The sequence below is a fragment of the Perognathus longimembris genome, unplaced genomic scaffold (assembly GCF_023159225.1).
Source record: "Perognathus longimembris pacificus isolate PPM17 unplaced genomic scaffold, ASM2315922v1 HiC_scaffold_5495, whole genome shotgun sequence".
Lineage (NCBI taxonomy): Eukaryota > Metazoa > Chordata > Mammalia > Rodentia > Heteromyidae > Perognathus > Perognathus longimembris.
Window position 1 is genome coordinate 16414 of NW_025960928.1, and position 20068 is coordinate 36481.

At 43.1% G+C, this 20068-nt stretch overlaps 1 protein-coding gene across 1 annotated transcript in view; it reads left to right on the plus strand.

Moving 5' to 3' along the window:
- Positions 1–20068, plus strand: part of LOC125345309 (maltase-glucoamylase-like) — a gene marked incomplete at both ends in the record, with an annotated part of 69313 nt that overhangs the window by 16162 nt on the left and 33083 nt on the right. Inside the window, 18 exon segments of the mRNA XM_048337536.1 lie at positions 336–420; positions 1217–1273; positions 3006–3130; positions 5042–5130; positions 6574–6623; positions 7013–7180; positions 8490–8642; positions 8928–9128; positions 11656–11810; positions 12490–12658; positions 12924–13020; positions 14134–14246; positions 15198–15323; positions 16878–17006; positions 17252–17362; positions 17610–17672; positions 19176–19310; positions 19757–19844. Coding sequence (XP_048193493.1) covers positions 336–420; positions 1217–1273; positions 3006–3130; positions 5042–5130; positions 6574–6623; positions 7013–7180; positions 8490–8642; positions 8928–9128; positions 11656–11810; positions 12490–12658; positions 12924–13020; positions 14134–14246; positions 15198–15323; positions 16878–17006; positions 17252–17362; positions 17610–17672; positions 19176–19310; positions 19757–19844 — 2114 coding nt within the window.

A 20068-nucleotide genomic window follows, 5' to 3' on the forward strand; every position in this document is an offset into this window, starting at 1 on the left:
AACACCCCTAACTTTTATAAGGCCACGTGTGCTCAGGTAAGGAAAGAGGGCATTTCAGGGTAGACGAGAGGGATAGGGGCAGCCTTGGACTGGAAATGTGGACCAATGGTGGAGATATTTTCTAGAGAAAACTTATTTGTAGCACTGCCAAAGTTTGAGGGTTGTGACCTGTGAATACTGGAGATTAGCTCTTCCTTGTTAAAGTCAGTGATGTTTAAGGACAGCACTTGGAGCAGCTGGATTTCTGACTTGGTGTATTCTTGAGTTCTTCTGCAGGGACTTGGGGTCATGGTCTTCGGCGGCTCTGGGTGTGACACCTTCCTTTGCTTTTGCAGGTTTGTGTCTGACCAGGAGACCTGGGAGATTGACAATCAGTTCCTGCTGGGCGCCGCCTTCCTGGTCAGCCCTGTCCTGGAGCCTGTGAGTATGGAGCCTGGGGTGGGTGGCGGCTCCAGCTGGGAGGTTGGGTGGCAAGGGGAGGAGGAGGAGTCCCTGTAAGCAGTGTTCCCCAGAGAGGATTTCTTCTCCCTGACTCTCTTTTCGCTCCTTCTATGCAGCAGAAATTCCCGGGGCGGGGGGGACGGGGGAAATCTTTCTTAGTGCTGGTTTAACCATTAGAGTCCCAAATCTGACCTCTTATAATTGAGGACTGTCACTCGATTTACAAAGGAAGGGAACAGGGTCAGCTGGGAGTAAGAGTAAATGAATTCATTTCACTGCAGTGTCCCCATTGCAGGGAAGCTGAAGGCTCCTAGGAGCTCGGCTGTCTGGGCTGGGAGCATGTAGTGCTGCTGGCCAGCCCTCCTTTCCTTTTGTGCTGGGTCAGGCAGGCAGACACAGCCATTTCTTTGCACACTCTGGGATTAATACATCTTCTGATTATAATGTGCGAATAGTCCATGTGTCACAGTCCTTTTTATCTAGGAAGTTTTCTTCTACTTCAATCCAAACTCTGTGTTTGTGTGAAAGAAAGTACTGATCTTTTCCCAAAAACCATGTATCCCAAAGGTCTTTATTACAGCACCTGTGGTGGGTAGGAGATTTCCTTTTTGAGAAGGGAGAACGGAAGGAGGCTACCCCAACCTTGCTGATCTCAGGAGAGCCAAGGCCTGGGGTTCAATTCCACCACTGCTCTATGGCCCCTTTTCTATATAGGTTGCTTAATGTATCCTGAGCAATGGTGCCAAGCCAACCTTCAATCTGTGTTTTATTTCAGAATGCCAGAAATGTGACAGCATATTTCCCTAGAGCCCTCTGGTATGACTTCTACACGGTAAGCTTTGGGGAGATGGTCTATTAGCATGTGTGGATATGATGAACCTCAGCCCAAATGCTCCCATTTCCTATTGGACAGATTCTTTCTACAGAGTAGTATGAAATTTTCTGAAGTGTCCTGGTGAATCACCTGAGGTATCGCACCCAGCACCTGACTTTCCTTCTTTATTTTTATGTTTGATTTTATTCTCACCTTGTACTGTTACTATGTACCATATACTCCTGATAATATTAAGTTGTGGTAGCAACTAGATTTTGATTTTTGAGTAGTAGAATTGGACTTTGTACTCAAAACAGTTGCTTAACTGGTGCATTCCTTTTTTTTTTTTTTTTGTCAGTCCTCAGCTTGGACTCAGGGCCTAAGCACTGTCCCTGGCTACTTTATGCTCAAGGCTAGCACTCTGCCACTTGAGCCACAGTACCACTTCTGGCCTTTTTCTGTATATATGGTTCTGGGGAATCAAACTCAGAGCTTCATGGATGCAAGGAAAACACTCTTGCCAGTAGGCCATATTCCCAGCCCAACTGGTGCATTCCTGTTGAGCCATTCTTCCACTTATTTTTTTAGCCAGTCCTGGGGCTTGAACTCAGGGCCTGAGCACTGTCCTTGGCTTCTTTTTATGCTCAAGGCTATACTACTTGAGCCGTAGCACTACTTCTGGCTTTTTCTATATATGTGGTGCAGGGGAATCGACCCTGCGCTTCATATATGCAAGGAAAGCACTCTACCACTAGGCCTCATTCCCAGCCCCTCCAATTCTTTTTTGTACTTGTATTTTGGAGATGGGGGTAGGAGTTGTCACAGATTTTATTTTTTTGCCTCGGCTGACATTTATTAGTGATCTTCTGTAACTCAGCCTCCTGAGGTGCTAGGATTAGAGCCATCAACCAAGGGCCTGACTAAACCTTTATATATATATATATATATATATATATATATATATATATATATGTATGTATGTATGTATGTATACATATGTGTGTATATGTGTATGTAAATCTTTGACTGTCTTAAGTGATTAAGTTTAGAGGCTTCTCTGTCACCGAATAAAGTAGCATTGCTGCCCAAATATTTTCTATGTTAAGATTTCTTATCTTAATGACCACAAGGCAGTGCATGAAGCATACTGAGGCAGGGCCCTGACTCCCACACCTGAGCACAGCATGAGTCTTTGTAATGAGGAATCCACGTGATTTCCCTATTTTATGCATGGACTAGTAGAAGCACTGAAGACCCTCCAGGAAAACAGGGTCTTGAGAAGCCACGCAGGGTGGTCTCTTTAGAATCAAGGTTGAAACAGTGTTTTGAGAAATAACCCAAATGTCTCTCCTAGCCCTATAACCAGAACCCTTTCCTGACTTTCAGAGGAGCCAAAACCAGTAGATAGGAAATACAACATGAAGACAAAGAATGAGAGAGGGTGCTCATGATTTTCATCCAAGCAGATTACAGAGGTGTTGGGTGATATAAAGGAAGTACAGTTGCTCCTGTTCTCTATTATGGGTAGGATCCAGTCACCCCATCCTTCTCATTGGTGTGTCTTTAATAGGGAGTCCTACTAAGTCCTCACAACTAGCCTCAAGACTTTCAGAGCAGAGAAACTGCCTCAGTGTCCCTCTCAAGTATAGGCACCAAGGACAAAGAGGGGCAGCTGAGGCATCAGGAAGCAGAGCTGTGCAGGTTAGGTTTGGTCCTCCCACTCACCGTCCCTTCCTCTTCCTGCCCACAGGGGGCACAAATCAATGCAAGCAGTGAGTGGAAGGTCCTGCCAGCTCCTCTGGACCACATCAATCTTCATGTCCGAGGGGGCCACATCCTGCCCTGGCAGGAGCCTGCACTGAACACACACCTCAGGTGAGTGTTGGGCCTGGGCTCTGCTGTGCGTGCTGGAGGCGCCCTTACTTGCAGGGAGCGTCCTCAGTCCCAGAGACACTGCTCTCAAGGCCACATGTGATTTTCTGAACACATGTTCTTTTCTTCATTTTGTTTTAGTCTTCTTGCATGTTTACATTCTGAACAATTACCATGGATTGTAGATTTGTGTTGAATGGGGGATCTAGGAAGTGACATTTGAAGAAGCAAAAGTTAACATACAAGCGTCAATATACAATGCTCGTAATGAGGGTGCTTCTTTCCTCCTATAAAAGATGAGAAACTGCTGATCTACACCTATCTAATTATTGGCAATGAGTAATAACAATGAGTACTTTTCTGTGTCTGAGTTATACCAATATGCACCATTGTATTTTCAGATGTTTTCCTTAAATAACAATAACACTCATTTGCTTCTGGGATCTTATTTTCTCCATTTCAAGGATAAGCAATTAAAACATCTCCAAGGTTTAGTGACTTATGGTTCCGTAGCTAAGATGAGGATGGACATATCTAGGATCCCTGTTTGTGTGATAGCATTACTTATCATGTGGACCCTCAGTTGCTTAACTTCAGAGATTGTGGTAAAAACTGAGAAACAAGAATATTTATAAGTAGAACTCCATTGTGTGTATGAAGAGTTTTCTGTCCCTTCATGTGCTTTTTGTGAGCTAGGCAGATTCTGCAATTGGTTACTGTGATGAGTGCTTTCCCGTTTGTGGCTATGCTGCTGTCCCTGTAGCAAGCTGACCTGTGCTTTCAGGTGGTGAGGCTCAATCAGATTGGAAGTTCTAGTGCTTCAGTTCTGTTGATTCCATTCTTTGTAAATGAGTGACCCCCGGTGCATTCTCAGTGGTCCAGGTTACACTCCAATTTCCTCCAAAAATGGTGTCCACTGTTCTAGCAGCAACAATGCTGGTGTTCCTTCCTTCTGGTTATCTTCACTTACGTTGATGTGTTTTCATACTTCAATTTCTTTCCTTACTATTACTAAATATTTCAGTTACAGTTATCACACATTGTATGTTTGAAGATGTCACCTGTATTTTGGGGGAAATGTAAACCTATAGCTATTCCTTTATGTGACTTTCCTTCCTCTTTTCTTATTATCTAGTATAATTAATAACATTTTGTTTGAAATCTGATGTTAAGGACCCAAATGTGGATCTCCTTCCTTTAGAGATAACATTCTTCTCTTTGAGTAGGGTCTTGTCATTTCTTTTCCAGTTAAAATGAAAGATATTAGAATGTGTTGTCTTCCCATCAAAACCAAACATGCCATCGCATAAGTCAAGTTACCATTAGAGAGAGCGGTGTACCTGTGTTGCAGTCTTTGTGAAGTTGTCCTTGGGATCAGTGGCAGCTGCTCCTAGGAATGTCATTCCTAAAGCAAGCTGACCTCACCACTGTTGCCTAGCATTATCTTGTCTTCTAATAGTCTATGTCCTAAATCAGAGGTGGGGAATGTCTGAGCCACAAAACCACAGTTGTACATGGCAGGAGAGGTCCATATGTTCCTTGCTTGTTTCTTGTCAGGGACTCATGGTCATTTACCTGTATTGATAAGTTTGTACTTTCCAACAATGGTGTCATAAGTATTTAACTTACCTTTGACATTTAAATATTCGTGTGTTTGTGGCCATAGCCTCTACTCTAACTAGTGTGGGGATTCTGAGGCTCAATGTTCTTGCTGACTCTGTGGTTGTTTTTTGTTTACATAGTGGGTATTTCTGTGTCCTGTGACATTATTCAACAGGAGACACTGGTCTTTGTCCTTGAAAGAAGGCACTGCCTTTGGCCGGTGATGACTTTCAGAAATAAAATTTGAAGGACACATAAGGCAGTGCTTTTTGCTTCCATGCTTGTTTCTCACATGAGTCTTGCCTTCTGCAGCCGCCAGAACCCTCTTGGTCTTATCATTGCCTTGGATGAGAACAATGAAGCCAGAGGCGAACTTTTCTGGGATGATGGGCAGTCGAAGGGTGAGTGTTGTTATGGGCACATTGCCTTTCACAAACCTGCATCATTGGCCTTCCCTCCTGCTGGTAATCAGCTGTTGGAGAACTCTTCCAGGCACAATTCTTGAGAGAGGAGTTTGGGTTCTAGTTGTAGTGTTCAAGAAGTGAGAGGTGAACCAGAGATGAAAGGAAAGCATGTGGGTATTTCTTAGAAGTTTGTGCTAACTGATTTGTCACCAATATGCACTTCCATGTTATAATGGGAACTTGGAAAATAAATTTTGAAGACCACACCGGTAATCCCTCTGTCCCGTAAATATCTTCCCCAGGAAAGCTAGGAAAAATGCACAGGCAGCCTGTGATGACTAGGGAAGCATGCCCGTCTCAGTGAGGCTGTGAGGATGCACTTTCCTCGTGGTATGCATCTGCCCATTATCTGTGTATGGCTCTTGTTCTGGCACAGTAGCAGCTCCTGGGGCTCTCTCTTAGAGGTGGACCCAACAGACATGTTCTTGAAAGCATGGCAGGTGAATAATGATGGGAGAAGGAAAGAACACTTGTCCTTGGTTACTGTGGATATAATAGTATGCATCCCAAGATGTAGCTTTCTAAAAAAAACCTCTTGAGTCTATTTAAAATTATTTAATTGACAAAATTGAGTATATTCAAGAGGAAGAACATCTATGTGTTCATTGTTGCATGACGACCCATGGTCAAGGTATTTTTTTATTTTTTTAAATTTAAATTTATTAATTAAACAAAATTTTTTTGATAAGGTGTTGTGCAAAATGTGTACAGTTACATAGTAGGGCAGTGTGTACATTTCTTGTGATATCTTACACCCTGTTTTTATTTAACACATTCATAATTCTCCATGCTGCATAGAAGCTCTTCAGGAAATTCTCTTTTGCTGGTTGGAAGTTTATACACTGATCCAAGTCTTTCCCTGTATCTCAGCCCTGCACTCTGTCACCATTGTTCTCCTCTCTTAACTTTTGTAATTTGAATGGTGTTAGTTTTTTATGTAAATGGGATCTTGAGATACTTTTTTCAGGGTCTGTCTTATTTCACTTGTAGAACATGTTCCACTGTTATCCACATCTCATGAATCTAAGAGTTTTGAGTGTGTGCTAGTGCATGTGTTACTTTGTGTTTGTGTGTGACTGTTTGTGATGGTAACTCAGTATCTCAGTGTGTAGGAGCTGGCCTTAATCTTAGAAATATTACAGCATAAAAATCTTCAATGCCCTGTTCTTTGCAACATTATTCAAATAATAGCATATGCCGTGTCACTGGGAACTGAGGGAACAAAAAAGCAGATGTACAGAGATGCAATGGGATATGTTCCAGTCATTGAAATAAGGAAAGTGTGCTACTTGTGCCATCAAGTAGCTTTAAGGAGAGTGAGGTAAAATTCATCCTTCTGGGATGGCAAGCCAGTTTGACTTGTCTTTCTATTACTTTCAGATACCGTGGCCAATGATGCTTATGTCTTACATGAGTTTTCGGCCAGCCAGGTGAGTACTACATTGTCATGAATCTTAGGTGCTAGAATTTAGCAATACTGTAATTATATTTCTATTTACATTGTATAAATGATGAGAGGTAAGGATATTTCCATTTATGATTTAATTTTCCATAATGGTGTAGGCTATGATCCAATAGAGGTGCTAATATTCATAAATAAATCACATGGTAGTATATCAAAATGTTCATGCATATATTTATTTCTTTTCCTCAAAGTTTTATTAAAGTATGCTTTCAGTCACTAGGAACACCTTGGTAGAGAGATCAAAGGCATGAGAGCCTGAGGAGTATATGGTCTCTGATGGAGTGTTGGAGAGACAAGAGAAGATGAGTACCAGAGATCAAGCTTTGTGCCTAATTCTGCTTCCCTCTTTTGTAGACACACCTGGATGTGACTGTTTCCAAATCAACCTACAAAGACCCCAATAACTTAGCATTCCAGGAGATTAAAATCTTTGGCACTCAGGCACTGAACAACGTTACAGTGAAACAGAATGGAGTCCTAACTCCAATGTCTCCTCGAGCCACTTATGATCCTAACCTGAGGGTAAGAATCACGAGGTTGGGGTGATTTTTAAAGAATTCTTCAGGGCATTGCTGTGTCCTCTGGATAGTGCTATTTTAAGAAGAGTGCTAGAGGTTAATATGTATTATATAATATATAATGGATAATATCATGGCATATATCTGTCATGTCATCTGATGGGAGGAAGAAGCAGAGGGGTGAAGAACAGAGGCCTGGTGGGGCAAAATTCAGGAGGCCATGTGTGAAAAGCAATTACAAACCAAAGAAAAGAAGGAAATCCTGCTACCTGTGACATCAAAGTAGCTTTGGCATGGATCAAATATCTTCACATTTGGTACAAAGCCCTGCATTCAATTCCTATTACGGCAAAAAACCCCATGAAAATATAGAAGAAAAAATATGCAAAAGTTTTAAATGGATGAATTCAATTACAAAATGGCTCCCATGTTATGCAGTCGCGGGAGACTGAGTAATGAGGAGTAAGAGCTATTAATGGAAGGAACCATAGTGATTTTTTTCCAACTCACCATTTGTAGTTGTTCAGCTTAAATCTAAATTATTCATATAATTAGTCTAGGAGTCCAGAGAAAAATGGGAATGGGAAAGGAATAGGAAGAAGAGCATAGGAGTCTTCTTGCTCTCTATCTACTATTCCAGATCATTGTGGAACATAGATTTGTGGAGAAAGGGACAAGAGTAATAGAACCATTTGGAAAAAGCAACAGGGCCAATCTGAAAAAAAAAAAGTATAAAAAAGCAGAGAGAAGCCAGGGAAGGTAGAAGATAAAAAGACAATTAAAAATTTTATTTGGTATCCTGGGTATTGTATATACTTTTATTCGGGATTAGGGAAGGGAAGGGGAACATCAAAATGGAGAGACAAAGGGTAAAAGGTGACCCAAGTGCAACAGCAGTCCTTATGAGACGATATGGTGAAAACCAAGTTTTACATCTGGGGGTGGGGTAGATGGTAGGAGAATTGGGGGAAAGTTGGCAGAAAAATGCCATAGAAGGTAACAAGTTTGATAACAATTGTACTCACTGCCTTATGTATGAAACTGTAACCCCTGTCTACATCACTTTGACAACAAATAAAACAGTTTATTTGGCCTTTTTGTGTACACAATGTACTATACAATACGTAGAATAGTGATATTACTCTGTTCCAACTCCACAGTGAATAGGAACCCTGTGTGCATTGACCTCTCTGCCCAAAATGTCTAGGAATAGGCCACTTGCATAATTGATTATGGTCTCAGTTTAAAGACTCAGCTCATGGAAGGATCATGTCCTGGGGACCCAGCCCCATGTGACCTCTCCATTCTTCCAGGTGGCTGTGATCACAGGAATCCATCTGGTCCTGGGAGAAGCATACACGGTGCAGTGGGACATTGGCCTGAGGGACCAGGAGAAAATAGACTGTTATCCCGATGAGCATGGAGCTTCTGAGGCCAACTGCCTGGCCCGAGGCTGCGTGTGGGAGGTAACTGCACTGAGGATGTGAACCTTCCCTACCAGCCCTGCACCCCACCCATAATGCATGACAGACCCCAGTCCCTCAGCATCCATTACAATCCACGGGAAGCAAGGGCTCCCCAAGATGCCTCATTCTGATGAAGAGTGGGACACTCTAAATATTTATTTTCCTGATAGAGTAATTTAAATTCTTGCCACTGTCTGTTGGAACCATGTGCTGCCTTGTCTACCCCTTGCTATTTGGTAACTGCAGGCCCTCATGCTAATGCACAGTATTGATTTTGCTCCTCAGGCATCCATTACCCCTGGGGTCCCATACTGCTACTTTGTGAATGATCTGTATTCAGTCAGCAATGTGCAGTATAGCTCACAGGGGGCCACAGCTGACATCTCCTTGAAGTCTTCTCCTTACACCACTGCCTTCCCCTCCACACCTGTGACTCCTCTGCGCCTGCTCGTGACCTTCCACAAGAATGAGATGCTGCAGTTCAAGGTACCTGGAGTTAAGTGTGAGGAGCACTCAGGGCCTTCCCTTCTGATCACCATGATAGTCAGTGATATGTCATCCTAATGTATGCTAATTCTTTAACGTTCCATGCTACAATAAACTCAACCATTCTGTGAATAGCAAGAGCAATGAGAAAGGCTTGGTAAGGTAGGCATGCATTTCCAATGTGCATTTAGAACAGGCTACTCCAAAAATCATTGATATCAAAGAAGTGGAGAGATGTGGAAGTAGCCTAGCAGATAGGTTGATGGAGTGATGGATAGAGGTCATCTAGGTACAGATAAGCAGGAGAAGAAGAATGGCTTGTTTAGACTGAGAAGATCTGGTGACTGATAGCATAGGATCTTAGGGAAAACTGAAGGGGAATGGTATGTTTGTCTCCTCATCTGTGTTTTTCATAATGACACTAAGTAAATGGAGGAAACTAGAAAGGTTTAGTGCTTGGACAATATTCCATCAGAAACTCTTTGAGTTTATCAATTGGATATATTTCAGTTGAATTGGAATTATCTTTGAAATTCCACTCTGCCCAGTGCTTTTTCCTCCCTCTATGCTGTACTTACACGCAGGACTATGGCTGGGCTCGCTTTCTTATGGCAATTTTCTATTAAATGGTGAGGTTCTCTATGACAAGGGATTTGTTCTCTTCTTGTGCTTCTCCCATATCACCATGCTAGTAAACTGTAAGCCCTGAAAATTTTGCTGATGGAATAAATAAAAATAAAAGAGTATGACTGCCGGGCTAGATTCCCCTCCCCTGGGGATGCTAAGCTTACTCCCTTAGCATGCTCCCCTTTTCACCCTCTCCCCTGGGTGCCTGACCCGCAGGCAGCCAAGGTGGAGCGAAGGGACACGGGCAAGCTTAAGGTGCACGTGGCCGAACAAGATCCCCTTTTCCTCCCTCCTTACCCACCAAGGAAGCCAGGTGCACACGAATCTTGGAGACGCTTTGGAGAGCAATCTGGTTTATTCAGGAGGGGCTTTCCGTAATATAGTGATGATGACAAGGATTGAGCAGGACCTGACGATGGGCTGGGGAGCTTGTCTGTCCAAGAGCAGCTCCCAAGGACCTCCCTCATGGGCTAACTTCACTTCCCATATTACCGCCTTCTGGCAAAGCCCGGGAAAAGAGTGCACACATGCTCGCTGGCGCAAGGTGGGGGATAGTCTCAAAGCTACCTCTTCTGGTTCTGGACCCAGAAGGAGATAGGTGTGGCTCACTTCCACACTGCCCCAGGGCTGGTGGAAGGGCGACCTCTCGGGAACACTCTCATCGCCATTCCCCCATCAAGGCCAAGCTGAATCCCCAACATATGACACCATAGCCTTGCCTAAAATGTTCTTAACAATGACATGCAGAAGGACGCTAAGGTCTTTTCCATCCTTTAATTCTATGCTTCTCTTTGGTGTCCTCAAGTTAGTATTAGCAAGTAGGATATACCTAATACATGGAATGAATCAAGTTGCTCAGATTTCCAGCCTTAAGGCCTATGTACTTAACCAATTAATCAGGAAACTACCTATCTCCCTACATACATTTGTACATACACACATAGATATGTTCCTTTCTCAACCCTCTGGAGCACAGTAAACCATGTGTTCATTAATGCATTGCTAGAATGACCTGATCTCTGTGCTTGGTTGAAGACTACATAGCACTTCAGACTAAGAATACTTCTCCCACAAAGTCAGTTTTTCTCCCAGACATAGTTGCTGAAATCACCTTCCTTATAACCTTACATTCCTTCTTTATAGTTGACCATTAGTCCACACAATTTAAGGGATGTAATCATCTTTCATTCTCTGGTGGGACTGAATACCCCTGGCTTACTATGTTCATATCAGTAGCACCTAATTCAAAACCAGAAACGGATACAGTGCAAACTCCATGCATCCAATTATATGTCATTTTTAAAGCATGGACAACTGTGGTTGTTATAATTGTGCTCGGTAAAAGCTTCACAGACACTCATATACACACATATGGAATAATATGGAATACATAATATTTGCACACTGGCTTATGAATGGCTTTGCATGCAAATACCAAAGTCAAAGAAACTGTGTAATGATAATATGGCCCTTCAAATATGAGCTCTGACAGATTCAATACAACATGTTAGATCTCAAGTTGTTTCATAAAGCTTAAAGCCAAGATATACTGTCTCTATTTCCTCCAATACTGACAAGGTTCTCCTAATGGTATATATTTAAGGACATATTTTTTCTAACATTTCTAATTCACAGATAACACTCATGCTTTTCTTGTGCTATTCAGTGCTCTGTCTTTGCACACTTACGTATTGTGAACTGGACAGCTTATTGCTGAATTTGCCAATCATCTTAAGTAACTGCAATTTCTTATGATTAAAAAGTTGTAATTCTTATCTTGCGGCTATTTGAGTTAAGATAATAGAATATTTTTATCTATGATTTTTCTATATATGAGAGCATAGCTGAATATACACACAGAATCTCCATGTTCACCTAAAATCATTTACCTCTGACCTAGATTTATGATCCCAACCACATGCGGTATGAAGTCCCAATCCCTCTGAACATCCCCAGCGCTCCCAGCAGCTCTCCTGAGGCCCGACTCTATGATGTTCGCATTAAGGAGAACCCATTTGGGATTGAAATTCGCCGGAAGAGCACAGGCACTGTCATGTGAGTGGCCTGGTTGGATTGGGGACTGGAGGTTATGAGAACATCCTAGCAAGGCGCGATGTGGCAGGAAAACCTGCAGCCTTAAGTCCTGCTTTTGTTTCTCATCTTATCTTCATTAGGAGAAAACAATATTTTAAATACATATATCAATGTGTATGTGGGTATGAGTGTGTGGATATGAGAGGGTGAGATTGAGAGACACAGGGGGGAGAGAGAGATTGAGAGGGAGAGAGGGAGGTAGATTTATGAACAATTACAGTCGTAACTGGAGAAGAAAAACAACTCTCAGTCTTCGCTACAGTGTCACAATTTATACAAAAGATGACACAAAAGCCAAGAAGTAGGCGTTTCTCCAGGGGATAGGACTGTCCTCACTCCCGCTTGGAATTTGCTGGTGTTCAAGTGGGGGTGAAGTACATACAGGACTCGGGTATCAGTGTGGCTTCTCTGCAGTGATGGCTTTGAGGGGATTGAAAGACATTCTCATGAAAGGCCACTGTAGAATGAAGGCTGGGACAGCGAGGTGCCTTTAGAAACCTCATTGGGGATCTCTGTAGCAAATAGGTGTTGGGTTTCTGGGAAATGGGGAAGGATGTGGCTTGCATTTGCTAGAGAGATCAGCTGCTTGCAGCCCCAGGAGAACTGACTTCCCTGTCTCCCCTGCCTTCTCCCCCGGCAGCTGGGACTCTCAGGTCCTGGGCTTCACCTTCAATGACATGTTCATCCGCATATCCACCCGCCTTCCCTCCAACTACATCTATGGCTTTGGGGAAACCGAGCACACGGCCTTCAGGAGAGACTTGAACTGGCACACGTGGGGCATGTTTTCCAGAGATGAACCCCCGGGGGTAAGGGCAGAGTATGAGGAGGGTCTGAGCTCACTTTTCTGCACCCTCACTGCATGGGTCTGAACTCCCCCTGCGGGCCTCTGTGCTCCATGTTCCCTGACTGGAATGAGGGGTCTGCTTCTGCCCTACAGACCATTCTTGGGCCTCCCTTGTGTTTGTGTAGTTGGATTCCTTGCAGGAGAATGTAGGCCCTGAGTGTTTGGTGACTTTCCTTCTCAGAGGCTATGTGTTCTAACTCTGCCCACTTGTCCCCCATGACTCTCAGTTCAAGAAGAATTCTTATGGTGTGCACCCCTACTACATGGGCCTAGAGGAGGATGGCAGTGCCCACGGAGTCCTCCTGCTCAACAGCAATGCCATGGGTAGGTGGCAGCTGCTTCTGCCCCAGATCTGAGGGCTAAGGATTCTTGAATTTTCTTTTAGAATGTGATTGTGTGAGCTACTGGAAATGAAATCACCCATAACATGAGTGCCACTCTATCTTATGCTTATCCTTTTTTGTCCCTCTAATACTAAGGAATGGATGGATCCAGTGATACTCTTAGTTTTCTAACAGTCACACTTGAAGAGATAGCAAAGGCAATGGAGTCCCTAAAGAAAGAATCTCATAATAACTGAGAGGTCAGCTGAGGGATCCACGAGCATAATTTGAATGAGCTGGAAGTTATTGTTAGAGCACTCACTGTGGGTTTATGCAAGTCTGATGGAAATTTGTCTTTTGTAATAGAAAGGGGTTTAAATCAATAGAAAAATGTGTGTAAAATGGATGAAACCTTATATGATGCATATCTGAGTGAGTTGTGTTCTATTCTTCATTTTTACAATATACCTGGTGATAAGAGGTGTTCTCCTTAAGGGACACTGTGTAAGAAGGACTGGGTAAGAAGGGAACACAATTTTTAAAGCTTCTGAAGATTCTTGAACTAAAAGAATATATGAAGGCGTGTGATGGTGGTCATGCTTAGCCATTGTGGAAGCTGAAATGAGGAGAATCTCAGTTCCAAGCCAATCAAGAGAAAAAGTCAAGGGATTCTATGTCAATGGAGGAAGTGGAGTAGGGTGTAATGCATCTCTAATTACAGCTGTGCTGGGAGAAGTAAATAGATTGATTGCAGTCTAGGCACATGCTTAAACAGGAAACAAGGTTCTATCTCACAACAACCAGAAAAAAAAAGACAAAGTTATGGGCTTAGGTGTCAGACACCTTCCCTAACAAGCATAGAGCACACTGCAGGAATTATTTTTATAGAGTGGATTGACAAAACATCTGAGAAAATAAAGTAATTGTGAAGGAAAGTGTTCATGGATAGAACCCTGCTTCCTTTTTACGTCCTCCACCCTGTGTGAGTTGAGCACAGAAAAGCATGTCTTGATGGTGTGCAATGGAAGAGAGAGAAGTCTCAGTATTGAGGGCTGCTTTCTTCCCTTGCTGAAGCTTTGCAAGCAGCTGGGTTCACATTTCCTTCTCTCTTCAGATGTGACCTTCCTGCCGATGCCGGCCCTGACGTACCGCACCACAGGGGGAGTTCTGGACTTTTATGTGTTCTTGGGGCCCACTCCAGAGCTTGTCACTCAGCAGTACACTGAGGTATGTGTGAACTCACTTATCTGTCATGTGCTTCTTCTTAGCAAGGCTGTGTTCCAAATGCAATATCCACTTTGATAGCCCTCACTGTGATAATTGGGATTGTTGGCTTTTCTCAGAGATTGTATAAATAGGAAACAATAAATAAATCTAATAATCATTAGATTAATAGCCTTTAATTGTTGCAGGATAGCAAATTAGCCTGGTGATAGTGTTGAAGTGATAGAGGTGGTGATGGTGGTGATGGAGTATTGGTGGTGGTGGTGATGGAGAAGATGATTCCTGGCGTGATGATAGGAGTGGTGCTTCTGATGGACGTGATGGTTAGGGAAGTGATGAGGATGGTGATGGTGACTGACACTGTGTGCAGTTACAGTTTTCAGGGTGGTGATGGTGGTTCTGTTGACAGGGCCTGAAGGCTGCAATGGTTATGATGTGAGGTGCGGGTAGAGGTGAAGAGTGAAGTTATTTGTGATTGTGATAGAGATAACAAGCGTGGAATAACTGCTGAATGCGTTACTTAATCCATGCGGGAGCATATATAGTAACTTCAATTCTCATAAAACCACTATGGGATGCACACTGAGATCATACTCAACTTACAGGTGAGGAAACATGCACAATTAGCTATTTATCCTTGCCCTAGGTCACGGAGCAGCGCATGGCATATGTGTATTAGTCATTGATTTGGATTCTGAATTCTGGACTCCTCTCTAATAATTTAGACTGCATCTAAGAATCAGAGCAAAAGCCACTTCTCTAGATTCTTGAGGCATGAGTTCTAATCCAGCAGCAGGCTTTTCCCCCAAGGCATTCTAGTGCTGTGCTTCTCTTCCATTCTACTCTGGATTTGCAGGTTTTGTTTGTCCAGACTGGAAATACTGTTTTTATTTGACTGGAAATTTCCACCTAGCATCCCATTTTTAGAATGAATTTTTAAAATCTTTCTTGCAGGTGATTGGCCGGCCCGTGATGGTGCCTTACTGGTCCCTGGGGTTCCAGCTGTGTCGCTATGGCTATGAGAACGATGCTGAGATCTCCAGCTTGTATGATGAGATGGTGGCTGCCCAGATCCCCTATGTATGTACAAGCCATGGCGCGCGCCGTGCTCTGTATTCTCATAGGGAACCTGCCTGGGTCTGGGACTCAATTTTTTTATAGGGTATCTGTGACTTTCTGCATGTACATGAAGTCCTTTCTCACGTGATGCCACCCTGCCCTTGAACTTGTCCTACTAATTGTGTGAGTTGGTTCTGGCTCTGTGGCATTAGGAGATCAGTGACTCACAGTGTAGAGGGAAAGCATTAGCTCCCAGAGCTGTTGCTCCTATGTCCTATTTCCTTCCATTTACTTTATGTAGGTTGAAGACATTTAGTCCAAAACCAAAGTTCTCTAAGAATGGAGTATCTTTCCAACAGTACTTTTGCTTAATCAACTCAGATGAATGTATACTCATTGGCCCATTGTCCATGTAGGTAGGTGTGCAGTTAGCATCTGGTGGGAACTGCAGCCCAGGGCCATGCGTGCTGAGCCACTCTCTGGCTGAATGCAGGGATCCTGGGTTTCCAGGGAAACAAACCTTCTTAGTCACTGAGGACAAGAACAGTCCTGTAATCACAACTTATCCCACAGCCTACTTTATGTTTAATTTTGTTCTATTGTTTCAAATAATTCCATTCAAATATATCACCGGTAATAGGGAAAATATGTCTGATTATTAGGAGTGAACAGGTCACAGTTAGGTCTTGTGCTTTTGTTTCTTTGATTTTGAATAGTAAGTCTACTCTCTTTCTGTAATAGCAGTGGATAGGGCAGTTCTTTTTTTTTTTAATGTGTTTTCCTCACAAAGCATTTTGTTTTTCTCTTAACATTGAATCTTGGGCAGTCTCTTGCGAGCGGCCAACACACTCAATCACTACTCATATTCACACTTTACCCAGTAATTTCTTATGCCATGTGTTTTCTTTCCTTTTTTTGTTTTTCTGTGGGACGTTAGTTTGATATCGGGGCATGTCGTTTGCTAACTATGGACAACTGAACTATACCATTAACCCCTTTTCTACAGTGGTTATCTCAAGAAAGAGTCTTGCTGTTTTTGTCTATGCTAATGTCTCTACTGTAACCCTCCTATTTTATTCTTCTGGTCGTAACCAAGATGACTGTGGGTACCATTTGCCCAGGTTATTCTACTGAAATATTTATCCTATGTACTTGTATTCCCCTCACTGTGTAAGAACTGAGTTTTTCTTGATCTCAGTCTCTGGTGTAACTGACAGGTGTGAACTGCTATGCCCAGGAAGTGACTGCGATGTGTTCTAGTGAACTTTTTGCTCTTGTTGGCCGTGAACAGGCATGAGCTCTGAGCCAGTGGTTTTCACTCATGCACAAAAGTGCCCCACTATGTAGGTACCTTCATCCTACAATTTATGTTATGCAGGTTCTCATTTTATTTTTTTCTTAATTTGGGGATTTTGAAAAAATTCTGTCTGTTTTCAGCTTTCAGTTGATAACAATGAAGGGAACTAATGTTTGAGTCTGAATTCATGTGAAGTTGGGCATGGGCAGTGGAGATTCGCTCTCCTGGGAACATGGCCTCATCCCCAGCTACCACTCAGTCCCTGTATCCTTCCCCAGGATGTGCAGTACTCAGACATCGACTACATGGAGCGGCAGCTGGACTTCACCCTCAGCTCCAAGTTCACTGGGCTTCCCGCCCTGATCAATCGCATGAAGGCGGATGGCATGCGGGTCATCCTCATTCTGGTCAGTCCTTGTGAGACTGTGTGGCTCTGGGAGGATGAAGGGGTTGGTGGGGAATGCCTGTACTGTATTTCCTTCCATGTTACACAAGGAAAGGTCAAGTTCACTGGGAAAGACATTTACAAGTGTTCTGAGACTCTTTAATGTTAAACTCTAAAGGAAGGAACAAATGTTATTGGAAGAGGTGTGTTGTGTCCCTGACCATTCTCTAGATTTGTTTTTCCATCTGACTTGTGCTTTGGTATCAGGACCCAGCCATTTCTGGCAATGAGACAGAGCCGTATCCGGCCTTCACTCGTGGTGTGCAGGATGATGTCTTCATCAAGTTTCCCAATGATGGAGAAATTGTTTGGGGCAAGGTATGATCTAAGGCGCAATCCAGGAACACCTAGCCTGGGGTAGAGGACACTGTGGGGTTGTTTTCCATTGTTGTTTTTCCCTCTTTTCCATTTTGTTTCTATGTTTCAATCCCTATTTATGCATCCACTTAAAGGCTTTGTGGAGTACACTTTGCTGTGGACCAATGCTACATGATAACTAAATTATCTAGCTCTAGGACAGTGGTTGGTAATTTCTGTTGCTGTTGAACTGTTTTTCTCTGCATAGGTCTGGCCAGATTTCCCGAATATTGTGGTGAACAATTCTCTGGACTGGGACAGCCAAGTGGAGGTAAAAGACTGTTTGTGAGTGTTGGGTGGGGCCAGGGTTACCTGAAATCAGATGCCTTTCTCATGATAACAGACATGTCAGTCAGTGTGAAGATTGCTTTTACTTCCAATGGTCCTTATTATCCTTGGGACCAGAAACTGAGATTCCCAGTTACTTCCATGGTGTTAGTGGGCACAACGCTGATTTCACTACAGCCTATTTTAAACGAACATGCCCTTTGTTATTAACTGTTTGTTTTGTTTTGTTAACTTTATGTAATTGTACACAAGAGTTGTCATTTAACAACACAGTCTCTGAATACAAGCCATGTTGAGCAGTGTCATTCCTTTCGACATTCTCCTTCACCTTGGCCACACCTGTTGTGCTACTTTTCTTAATTTTGTAGTATAACTAATGAATTCTTGGTGCATTGTCCTCCACTTCTCCTCTTCGTTTGCCTTCCCCTTCCTATTTGCCGTCCCCTTGTAAATACCTGTTTTCTGGTGCTTATATAAGAGGGATTTGTCTTTGTTTTGTAAGAAATTACACTGCTTGAATTCTCCATAGAGTCTGCCATATTTCACATTTTTTAAAAAAGAAGTCATCATTTCATGGTTGTACTGAAGGTTTTTAACTCAATATGTCAGTTTATAAGTACAATCCCTTTGCTCAGTGTCAGCCCTTCCACCATTCAATATGAACAGGGTGAGATGGAAACAGCACCTTGGATAATTACAAGGACCTTCATTTTTTATTTCATTTATTGATTCAGATGATCAGCGTAGAACTTGGTGAAGTTGAAAAATTATGGTTGGCTTTAATTTCCCATTCGCATCTTTAGTTAATGAGGGCCACTGTGGTGGTAGGCATTGGTTTCATTATTGGAGGGAAGGTGTGAAAGGAGGTGATTGAAATTTTCTGCTTAGATCCTCCCACTTAATATCACCCAGCATTTGCTTCGTATAGGACTTTGAAATCATAGAAAACAGGTCCATCCCATCATCGCGTGGACTATAGCCTTCTGCTTCCCTTGTTCCCCCCAATGGAACATCAACTGGATGATTCTTCCCAAACTGGCATGTAGGATGTCTGATACACCCATTTGACAAAGATCACCCATGTGACCTTACTAGCTGCAGGTTCTTCCTGCAAGTGGAATGGTTGTCCTAAGAATGGAATGGAGTCCTAAGAAGAGGCAGGACTACAAGAGGTTAGGGTGAGCTTTTAAGCAACAGATGGAGAGTTTACTGTATTGGCTGATATCTGGTGTGTAGGTACAAAGAGGAGAAGAGTGTATGCCTGTTTTCCAAATGTGCAAAGGTACATTGTTTGTGACTCTATTCTTCGTACCTCTTGCTTTTCCAAGAATCCCAGGACATTAAACTCTGAAGGTGCTGGTGAGTCTCCTCATACTCTCTATTACCATGAAATACAAATCTTGACTCATTTGTGTTCACTTCTCAGTAATTCCTTGTTTATTATGTTGTTTATTCATTTGGGACTATTTGTGATTTGTTTTCATAGCAATACAGAGCTTATGTGGCCTTCCCAGACTTTTTCCGGAACTCGACTGCCCTGTGGTGGAAGAGGGAAATGAAAGAGCTCCACTCCAATCCACAGAGCCCAGAGAAGAGCTTGAAGTTTGATGGCATGTGGATTGTAAGTGCGCGAGTGCTTGACTCTGTACACATGGGGAATTGTGTGTAGGTGTCTTTGTTTTTGCCCATGCCTCACTGACACATGCTAGAGCATAGGATGAAATCATCAAGGAAGACTTTGGACATCTTTGCTGCATTGACTCCATTGGGAGGAGAGCAGCCCTCTGTCATCTTCTAGCGCGTAGCTACCTTGACCTTCCTATTGTCCAGCCTCTGCAGAGATTGTTGGGAATTTCTTGGAAATGGGCTTACTGGCAGGAGAATACTTTGTAGCTTTCCAGCCATTCATCTTGTAGGGCTTAGTTGGTATTTTTACTTAGTTTTCTCTGGTGTGTGGTGTGTGGCGATTCTCTCTAGGCACCGTGGATAGGAATTACAGGATGGTGAGGGAATGACAAAACCATGAATGTATTCATGTAACCATGTGGGTGTGTGTGACATTTCTAGGATATGAATGAACCTTCGAGCTTTGTGAATGGGGCAGTTCCATCTGGCTGCAGGGATACGACTCTGAACCGTCCACCCTACATGCCACGTAAGGACCCGCGGCCTCCTTCACCTGAGTGTGGCTAGAGGCAGGATGTCTGAGCCACAGCACCTCTGCCAGGGCCCCCTCAGGAGGACCCCAAAGGACTGTGTTTTAATAGGGACCAGAGACAAAAGCACTATTGAGATGCTTCCTTGGCTTGTGCAAGTTGTCAGAACCTCTGGCACAGTTCTGTTAACATGGCCAGAATGCACTTAACAGTGGTAATGTCT